Genomic DNA, 10579 nt, shown 5'->3' with positions numbered 1-10579 from the left:
AGCTCTCATGCTATGAAACTAACCATACAAAACAAATAGGATAATAAAAAAGAAAACGTGTGCATTATGAGGTGTCACAATTAGTTCCCACCTTGGCTAGATAAGATAATATATAATGTAATATAATATGCCAATGTAAATGCCAATTGCTTCAGTGATTGTTTCATCCCGTTCTGCTTATGCGTCTAAGGCTTAAGGCTGCTTAATAGCAGAGGGAATAAAGAGTTGGGCTCCGGGTTTTTTTTCTCTTTTTCTCTGCAGTACTTGAATTTGCTCAGTAGTATTAGTGTGACAATTCGTTTTTTTTCTCCAACATGTACACACTGTTGTTGTGAAGCGGGGATACACAGCTCACGAGTGTGTATTCAAAAGAGAGAAATACTGTATATTTCAGCGACTCCTACAGATTAAGAAAAATAATGACTTTTCTTAATAAATAAATGTTATTCTTGGCTCAACTGTTCAGTGTCTTTGGGTTCAAATAACATTGTCATGATCCCATAGGCATCCAAAAATTGAGAAAGGCTAAGCAAGTGACGTTTTTTAAAACTGAAACAGGGTGCGTTGGACATCCTGTTGTGTGCGCAAGTGCCTTTTTATTACCACGGGTTTACAGACACGTCTCTACTGACTGGGTATCACCTGGAACACAGCCAATAATCGAGAGACACACCCACCAAAGAAGAAAACATAACTTAAGCCGTTGCACACCGTTCCCAGGAAACGTGCCGTTTTGAGATTGAACAGCTCTTTGCCTGAGGGGAAGCTCACAGTCTCAGACTTTAAAAAACACTGGTTTAAGCTTTTAATAGTATTTTTGTACATTAGCCCTTAGTACAGACCAAAGTAGGCTAATTATCTCAAAATCTAGCTACATGATCAAAGTTTTTTTTTTTAATTTTCAGAAAAGCTTTTAATGTTTTATAGTGTGCTATTATCTATAATTCTATAATTGCGTATGATTTGTCTATCTTACTTTAGCAATTCATGTAATTTAGAAAAGGTATTTCAAGTAATTTCCCAGATTCTGCTGGGACTGACACGGTTAATGACATAAACCAGTCTCATAAAAAGGTAAACATCCTCATGAAACAGAGTCTCACTTGACTTTTCCTGCTTCTGAGTCGTCCTGGATGATCGCCTGATGAACTTCAGCCTCCATTAGTGTTCTCCTCTGAACAAAGTGGTCGACCAGGGCAACAAACACTGCTGATAATATGAAGGAGACGCCTGAGAGGTAGAAGGCAGCGCTGTAGTCGTTTGTCTGGTCCACCAGCCAGCCTGCACAAGAAACACAGAACAAGAAGTAAATAAATGAACAGTATGATATACTTTATCAATTTATTATAAAATCTATCTGACATACTATACTACTGTATGACTTTTATGGAATTGTTATGGCATACCGTACTATGATTTAATATGGCACACTATACTATGACTTTTTTTTAAATGAATTTCTTATGTGATATTCCAGAACGACACCACCCATCATAATTTCACACCGCTACCATGGCTATAAGATATCCAGTTGACAAATCACTGTGGCTGCATATTCAGTCTACCATATTTTCTTTTCTACCTGACAATCTAAACACTGACTGATCACCTGCAGCAGGTGGACCGATGAATCCACCGACGCTCCTGAAAAGCATAAAAAGCCCCAGTCCACTGTCAAATCCCTCCAGGGTTACAATGTCCACGATGGAGGTGATGTGAATGGCCACCACGCAGCCAAACAGGAAGCCGTAGAGCGAGGCAAAGGCCACGAGGGTCCAGTAGTTGTGGCTTATGGGCAGCAGCAGGAGCACCACCCCGAGCAGAGTGACCACGATGGTAAGCAGCTGCAGGTTCCTCACCAGCTTCATATTGGCCATCCACCCGCAGAGCAGCCTCCCCACCATGTCTGCTAATGCCAGGATAGATAGGGTGAAGGCTGGCCAGTACTTACCCATCCCTAAACTGTTTGCGAAGGGCACCAGAAAGAGAGGTGGGATGAAAAACCCTGCCGCTGCGAAGATGGCAAACAGAATGTAGAGGAGTAGTTCAGGTTTTCTCATCAGGGAGAACTGGAAGATAACCTTCCTCTTTGGTGGGAGCACAGCAGCATCGCCTTCTAGATTGTATTTGGTTTTCTGTAACGGGCTCTGGATTGCCTCCAGGGGTCTCATGAGAGCACCGCAGACACACAGGTTGAGCTGAAGGCCTCCGATGATAAGCAAGGCACCCTGCCAGCCGTACGTCTCAATTAGCCACTGGAAGAAGGGGCTGAACAAGACGGCGAAGACACACTCCCCAGAGCTGGCAATGGCGTAGGCCATGGGACGCCACCTTACAAAGTAGTGGCTCACCATGCTGTTAGCAGGGATCCACGAGAGGCAAATGCCTGTTCCTGGAAACAGAAGATGGAAACCTTTAACCATCTAATTTATTTTTGGATGATTGAGGTCCTCTGATAATGTATTAACCAAACAAGTGGTCACCTTCTAACCACCTACCCACCATTTCTGTAGAAGAATTAATATTAAGTGTGAACAAGCAACATATGCATTAGGGCTGCAACTAACAATTATTTTCATTGTCAGTTATTATTTTCTCAATTAATTGCTTAATTGTTTTGTCTATAAACTCTCAGAAAATCTCAGAATATTTTCAGTTCAATTGATATATCATTTCAGGAGGCTGGAAGCAGCGCATTCTAAGCATTTATACTTAAAAAGAATTAACTAACAATTCTTAAAATAGTTGCTGATTAATTTTCTGATATGCATTAGAGGAGTTGTATTAGCTCCTTGTCTCTTTATGAAATATTTCTGTATTTAAAAAAACATATATTTATTGAACCAAAATCTTCTGGCCTCCTCTTCTGTAATAAATCGTCTACTGTATTAGTGCCAACAATATATGGTTTTCTGTGTGTTGGCTGGTGAAAGCTATACAACTGCCTCTGAAAAATGATTCACTGATCACTGTCTTCTAGCTCACTATCATTGGGAAAAGACCTGAATCACTCAATATGGTTTCCTTTCCCCCCTATAGACCATACAATACCCCTTTCTTTATTTACAAGTGTGCAAAAATACAGCAATTACCTTTACGCGTATAGTGGCACAAGCAGACTTCTTCACACTCTGGAGAAGGGCGTTTGTGCAGCTATGCTTGGGTTGCTACCCAGTTCTATTTTCAATGTCCTGAGATTTTGATATGAAATAGCCATTTAAATAAAGCAAGAAGAAGGCCTTAGACCTTAGGCCTTTTTTTTCTCTTTTGCGTTCCTTTCCAAAGAGCACCTTAATGATTTATTTGAACTTCTGAGCACTCCAATGTTTTTTTCTTCTTATTCTGAAACCCCTTCGAGGGGTCCTGACCCCAAAGTTGCATACTACTGCAGTTAAAAGGTTAAAGGGATAATTCGGATTTTTTTGACGAGGGGTTGTATGAGGTAGCCTACTTATCCATAGATGGCTGTTGGTCGACATGCCCTCAGTTTGGAGAAGAAGGCAAGAGCCCTGACACGGAAGCTACCCAATGTACTACTGTGGATGCAGCAAAACATTTTTTTCCACCTAAGAAGGCCCACCTGAAGAAATCAATATCAGTTAAAGTGTATGCTATATTTAGAATATTTTTACCACTTTACCTTGCTGTCAGACAGCCCTGTTTTGATGTCCTGTTAGGTAAAATTGCATTTTTTTTGTCAATGGAGTCTGGTGGCTTTGATAAGAGTATAAATAAAGATTACAATTCCTCCCCACGTAAACTCAAACAGGACTGTCTGATGGCAAGGTAAAGCGATAAATATATTCTAAATACAGTATTCAATTAAACTAACAATGTTTTTTTTAGGTGGCTAAAATTCGTTAAGCTGCTGCCACCATCAGTACCACCAGTACATTTCTTAACTTCCGTGCCTGTCCTGTTTATTCAAACTGGGGGCATGTCGACCACCATCTAAGGTAATACACGGACTATGGATAAGTACCTCATACAACCCCACAAATCTGAACTATCCCTTTAAAGCACCACAAGTGTCTAACTAGGTGGCTATTTCAATGTGGTATTCCTCAAACTAAAACTGACCAAACAAAGTAAGTGAAAAGAGCATCAATGCTTCCTGGGGTTCACACTATGTCCTGAGGGTGCTACCTTGCAGAACGCCCATGGTGAGGTAGAGCCAGGGCAGACTGAGGTCCAGAGACGCCAGCAACATCCCGGAGGCAGACAGCAAACCGCCGACTATGATGACCACTCGCTGAGAAAACTGTAAGGTCAGCACACTGGCCACTGGGGCTGAAAGAGATAATGAAAACACTAACAAAAACAATCTTGAGTTGAAAACAACTAAGAACTTCAAGCTGAAAACCATATCTTTACCTCCCAGGTGAAAAACGGCGATTGTAGTAGAGGTGACCAATGAGGTGGTGCTGGTCAGAACTCCAAAGTGACTCTGGATGTCCAGGAAGAAGAGGCCGAAGTTCTTGAGGACGGCAGCAGTGAGACCCATGATGAAAAAGGCCGACATCACCACCACCCAGCCGTACCCCCCGTCCGGAGGTGTCCTGCTGGACTTCATCTTCACTGCTAGGCCTACTCTGCAGGCTGCTCTCCTGCCTGCGCTGAAAGGTTGTCATGCAACAAAGTGATAAAGCTCCAGGGTAGGCAAGGCTCATGAAAATGACCATGCAAAATTCACATAGATAGCCTACCGCAGTGTTTCCCACAGAATAGAAAGCAATTTATGGCGGGGGGGGCGCGCGACACGCTGTTGGATGCTGTCCTCCTCTCCTACTTCAATGCCTAACAAATCTATCTCTCTCTCGCTCTCTCTCTCTCTCCCTGACCCTGTCCTTCACTGGATGAAGCCTGAAAATATTGTAAACAAATTAATAACATAACTAATTACACTGGTCGGACTGTTGAGCTCTGTTTCAGACTGATACCTCCGGTTCAGGCTGGTCCTCCTCCTCAACATGTGCCTTTTTCAGTCGCGGAAAATACTTTTCAATACTCATCTGGACATTCAGTGCAAGAGTAAAAATGACATAACATTATTTATTATAGCCTACTTTTATTTGATTCACAGCTGCTACATATAGCTAGTGTTTTGACCTCGACAACCCAACTGCATTTTACCGCAAACTTGTGATTAGTTAACTTTCTAAAGCAGGCACAATCGCTTGTTTGCTAAGAGTCGGGACGGGACTCCAACATTAACACATTGACAACATTGTATTCAGAATATAAAATATTTTTATAGCACTTTTTAAGGTGTGATTGTAAAGGTGTTCACGAGATAGATACCAACCTTTCGTGAACTTGTGAAAATTCACAAGTTCAATATACAGAAATATCAGTAATTCAGTCAGTTTACCTAGGCCACTTAAATTGTTCCCTTGCGTTTTCTTGTTAGCCGAGGTTTTGAGGCTGTAGCCTACTTTATGATGCTGTTGTATTGGTCTGGTGTTTGAACTATGTTATACTCATTTTGTAGGCCTATATTTATAAAAGGAGCAAAAAACATTAGAAAATTCCACAAAAAAGGTGACAGATGCTGTGTGCACGGTGGGAGGAGCGGTGTGTAGGCAGGGCCGCCGTCTAGAGCTCAACAGTCCCGCCCCTCCTCTGAGAGACCTTGGGTTCCGGAAGTAAATTTCCCATTAATTTCTCCCATTGACGTCTGGAAAAATCCCTATATAAAGAGTTTTAGACCATGCCTTAGGCTAACCAGGTGGTACATGACTCATAAGCATACAACGTATCATTTTGAGTAAAAAAACGAACAGAAAATCCCCAAAAAGTCAAAGGTACAAGACATGTACATATCGTCATCTCAGAGCGAAGAATTACTCATCCCATAAACCACAGCTAATTCGGCTAACCGCTAGCTGAGACAGCATGTAATAACTTTAAAAGACCCTCAAAATAAAACCTGAAAATAACCGTTAACATATATAACGGCTGTTACGTCAGCTGTAGACGGCTTTACCCAGTGTTAAGTTTGAGTTAACGTTATTTTAGACTGAATCAGCTAGCGGTTAGCCGAATTAGCTGTTAGCTAAACTAACGTTAGCTTCCCGGCAGAGGCTAACGTCAGAAGCGTGGAACAGATCGTGATTCGTGCAGTGTCGTAAATCCTCGTGACGGATCGTGCAGGCAGCACAGATCGGGTACTGACACCCCCCCTCCTCTTCAGCATGAGTTCCACCAAAGCCCGTCTACGGGAAGCCGTTCCACTCATGGATGTATTGGTTCCACTCCCTATTCAGCGTCATTGTACCGAATTTGGTTGCAGTTCCACCAGAGTTCCACTGGGGGTGATCGCGGTCCAGTGCTAAATGAATGGGACTCTATGGAGCTAGACGGCTAAATGTGTCTCTTTCGCCTGATTGTCGTTGAGAAATCTCAGATTTGATTGTAGTTTTTGCAAGTTCAACATGGATTATAGGTCAAAAGTTGAATGAACGAGTACTTGTGTCCTTTCGATTTCTTACAGGTTGAGTCGTTGTTGCCCATAACACGCTAACATTCTGCTAATGAATGCTGATTGGTCAGTGAAGGACTGATTACGATCAGAGATCTCGCTTGACGGCATCCAAAGCAGAACCAGAATGTCAGAGTGAATATTTCGGCGTGGTCTTTAAAACATTAGCAAACCTCTTTCTAGCACGTGCATTAACAGGGAGAGGCTAACCTGTCATCCGTGTTGTCGATGCTTCGACCGTGGCACCGCCACACATTGGTCTATGTGTGGGAAACACCTGAACTATCAGCTGTAGGCTAAATAACTGTGTCAAACAGAATAAACATTGGATCTGAATTGAATTTTAAAAAAGTTGCGTTGTCCATCTTTAAATTGGATTTAATTTCTGTAGCATTTTGTGAGATTGGAATTCCAGTGATAAAAGAAGTATTCCGATATTTTACTTAAAAGGTACCAATAGCACAATGTAAAAAAATGTAAAGTATTATCAGCAAATAACTCAGTAATACCAGGGTAGGGACTGGTTCTGCATTACTACTGTAGTGGAAACTACTAGTGCATTGTATTTTACAAGAACATCACATGTTTTATTTAATGTAGTGTACAAGTAAAGCCCTGTGACTGTAGCTGTCAGATAATTTTAGTGGAGTAAAAAGTGCAATGTTTCCCTCTAAAGAAGTATCATAAAAAGGAAGTAGGTAAATAATGTAGGCTACCTCAAAATTGTATTTAGTAACTTCCCCCCCACTGGAAAATGTAACTCTGGCCGTGCAATCAAACAAACAAGTTCAGCAATAGGCCTAACTCCTATTTTTGTGGAATTTTCTAATGTTTTTTTGCTCCTTTATACATGTGAGTATAAGACAGTTCACCAGACCAATACAACAGCATCATAAAGTAGGCTACAGCCTCAAAACCTCGGCTAACAAGAAAACACAAGGGAACAATTTAAGTCTAAGACTAAGACTCTAAGTCTTAAGACTGAATTACTGATGTTTCTGTATATTGTTTTTCAAGGCTTTTTAGCAGTTTAATCAAAAAACAAACATAGTTAACTAATACAAACGTATAACAAGCTCACCTTTCTTTCTGCTACGACCCAGCTCCTGGCGTCCTCAACATTTGTGTTGCTGCTGGGGGTAGGGAGGGGGGGGGGTTGTCAGCATACTGCGCCGGCCGGCCAGTCCGTGAATCTTGGAGGCGGAGCTTCTGAAGGGGGGGTGGTTGATTATTTTTGTGTCATAAATTAATGAAGTATTGAACAAAAACCACTAACTCAAAACAAAAAAATTGTTATCTTAAAGGTAAAACTTAAAACTTGCAAATACAACATTTGTGTAGTCGTAAACTATTGGTCTTTTATTTGTTTGATAGTAGGGCTTATGTCCTTTTGTTTACAGTCCCCCCTGCTTCTTTCTCAGTCTTTTGCTCTCTCTATATCACGTTTCCATTTGCGCTCCCAGCTTTCTCGTTTGTATTTCCAACTCACACCTCTCGCGTGGGCGGGTCTCACATGGGTGCATCGTGCGTCCCCATTGGCTAGGAGTACTTTTTTTTTTTATTTTTTTTATTTTTTAAAGATACTTTTTTGGGGCTTTTCAGCCTATATTTTGATAGGACAGCTAGGCGAGAGAGAGAGGGGGGGAAGACATGCAGAAAATCGTCACAGGTCGGATTCGAATGCTGCACCTCTGCGTCGTTCGAGTTCGAGGCATAAACCTCTCAGTAGCCTATATCTATACCTATATCTCAGTACCCACTGACGCAACCCGGCCACAAGTACGTTTGACTGACAGCTCAGTGCCCTGACGTTCAGTGCAGCTAGCAACAGCGGATTCCTACAAGATTAATAAAGTGTAAGTAATCATCGTAAAGTGATCATATATATTGTCTGTGATGTACGTTGCTAGCATGGTCACTAGACGTTTGTTGTTTCGTTGTGCTAAGGTACTAGCTAGTGTTGAGTTTAAAAAGGTTAAAACAATGCTGATGTTTGGTGCAGCTTATTGTGTTAATTAGATCATGTCTGACATTTAGCATAGCTACAGGAGGAAGCTCTTTGTCACCACAGGAAGAAACCTTTTGTGTATCAGTCTTGGAGCCGACCTCTGTCATGCAGACTAGATTAGAACAAAAGAATGTTTATTCCTAAAAAAAAAAAGAAAAAAGAAAAAAAAGTGTTTATTCCTGTAAGCTTGAAAATAATTAACGTTAGCCTGCTAACGTTATCTAGCTAAAACCATCGCTAGCCAAGCCAAATAACGTTGGCTTACTGTACGTTACTGTAGTGTGTGTGTGTGCGCGCGCGCGCGCTGTAGAAGTAGTTTTCATTTCCGGTTAGATAACGAAATAAGTGCATGCCATGACAAGCTTTGTTAAAAAAAATACATACAAAATTAAAAAAAATTGAAATAGCAAATTTTCCATGGGAAATCACGTAGGCTAAGTAAGGCCTACTCAATGGAGCTGCATTAATTATCTTCTTCTCTCTGTAGAACAATGAAGCATTGTGGGACCTTCAGCACACCAGCAGATGATGCTGTCCCAGGCATACTGTCTATGGTCCCAGGTAGGTCAGTATATGGTCTATTATGACAAATTATTATTCAGCTAACTACAAATTGTTGTGGTTGTTATTGGTCTGATAATACAATAGATCATACACAATGCTAGCTGTGAATATAATGTATTCTATCTAGACGTTGACAGACACGTAAATATGCAATGTTACCACTGATTATGGTTCATCTTTATAGTTATGTGCTTTATTATAGCATAGCATAAAAACAAACTCAGTAATGATAGCTACATTTACAGCCAAGAAGATAACCCGCAGAAACCACTCAACTCAGACCCATGCCCTAGGAGAGGTGCCTCATAGGAGAGAGAGAGAGAGAAAGGAGAGTGACGCTGCAGGCCTAAAGATGGTGCAGGGGAGAGTACCTGTAAAGTTAAGCCAGGTTTGATAACCCTATCATATTTTGCATATATACATTAGACAAGAATGTTCATCTGTACTTTCCTAGTTATGACAAAGACTGGCTATCCTAACTCTAATAACATGTCTTCCGTTGCATTTGCAAGCAGGTCAGCAGAAGGGAAGTGTTCATAGTGTTTTTTTAATCTTAAACATTTGCTAATGGCTATTTAAAAGTGAATTATTTTTATTGTAAATCACCCGAGCTAAGAAGCCGCAGTTGTCAAAAAAGAACTTTGTTACCATTTGATTTATGTAAGGAAGTTTGTTATACTTTTCTATCACAGCTCACATCAGGCAGCAGGCAGACCAACCAAGAGGCCGTGGTCAAAGCAGAGGGAGAGGAGCCTTTGGTCTCTCTGTGGAGGAAACACTACGTGTGCTAAGGCTTCAAACAGCTAGGGTTGCAACTGATAAAGTATGTACTGATGACATTTTGCTGAGATACTCAATTAACACTTACAATAATCTTTTGTTAGTTTTGTTTGTGTACTTGTAGTTTCTAAGTCCATTGTATCTCAACTGCAAAACGTGATAGAGCAAAAGACTGATCATTGAGAAATAATCAGGGGGAACTGTAAACAAAAGGACATACTATCAAACAAATAAAAGACCAGTAGTTTACGACTACACAAATGTTTTGTTTGCAAGTTTTAAGTTTTACCTTTTGAGGTGACAATTGTTTTGCTTGAGTTAGTGATTTTTGTTTGATACTTGAGGTTTGCTTAGAATAAAATAGTTCCATAAGTTTGTATTTGTTTGGCAGTTGAGTTCAATCTTCGCGCAGCATTGCTTACTGCACATTTAATTGATTTTGAATTATTACAGTAGGTTCATTTCCATAAATGTCTGTGCATATGGCTGGATTTTCACAAGGGAGAATAAGTGAATTCATAATTTTGTAAAAAAATTAAAAGGCAAAGATCCTTTTGTAAAGAGATCAGGCTGTACTTTTTCCTTTTAAGCTGGGTTGGCTTTGGAAACTTGAATCTGCAAAGCTGTGGAAGTACATTTTCACCAGGAAAAATAAAAATACTTATAGTAAGTCAAAATTGTAGACTTATTTTTTGGGCTTTTCTGCCTTTATTTGAGAGAGAGAGAGAGAGAGAGAGAGAGAGAGA

At 40.6% G+C, this 10579-nt stretch overlaps 1 protein-coding gene and 1 long non-coding RNA gene across 2 annotated transcripts; one reads left to right on the top strand and one right to left on the bottom strand.

The window, feature by feature from the left end:
- Positions 1-44: 44 nt before the first annotated feature.
- Positions 45-7619, bottom strand: LOC144518509 (monocarboxylate transporter 13). Its single transcript, XM_078251235.1, has 5 exons — positions 7563-7619; positions 4375-4616; positions 4147-4290; positions 1610-2392; positions 45-1281 (listed from the first exon to the last, which is right to left on the bottom strand). The coding sequence occupies exons 2-5, from the start codon at positions 4571-4573 to the stop codon at positions 1100-1102; spliced, it is 1308 nt and encodes a 435-aa protein (XP_078107361.1). The 5' UTR covers positions 4574-4616; positions 7563-7619; the 3' UTR covers positions 45-1099.
- Positions 7620-8104: 485 nt separating this feature from the next.
- Positions 8105-10579, top strand: LOC144518506 (uncharacterized). Its single transcript, XR_013502010.1, has 4 exons — positions 8105-8337; positions 8977-9050; positions 9299-9441; positions 9746-10579. It is a non-coding gene; the product is annotated as an uncharacterized LOC144518506 (long non-coding RNA).

This window comes from Sander vitreus, chromosome 5 (genome assembly GCF_031162955.1).
Source record: "Sander vitreus isolate 19-12246 chromosome 5, sanVit1, whole genome shotgun sequence".
Taxonomy (NCBI): domain Eukaryota; kingdom Metazoa; phylum Chordata; class Actinopteri; order Perciformes; family Percidae; genus Sander; species Sander vitreus.
The sequence above is the reverse complement of the archived record's forward strand: the minus strand, read 5'-3'. Positions and strand labels throughout refer to the sequence as shown.

Excerpts from the sequence above, each read along its gene's own strand:
- LOC144518509 (XM_078251235.1), bottom strand. The coding sequence starts at position 4,573 with ATGAAGTCCAGCAGGACACCTCCGGACGGGGGGTACGGCTGGGTGGTG. Across the intron at positions 4,291-4,374 it reads CGCCGTTTTTCACCTGGGAG|CCCCAGTGGCCAGTGTGCTG; the intron begins GTAAAGATATGG and ends TATCTCTTTCAG. Across the intron at positions 1,282-1,609 it reads CATCGGTCCACCTGCTGCAG|GCTGGCTGGTGGACCAGACA; the intron begins GTGATCAGTCAG and ends TTTCTTGTGCAG.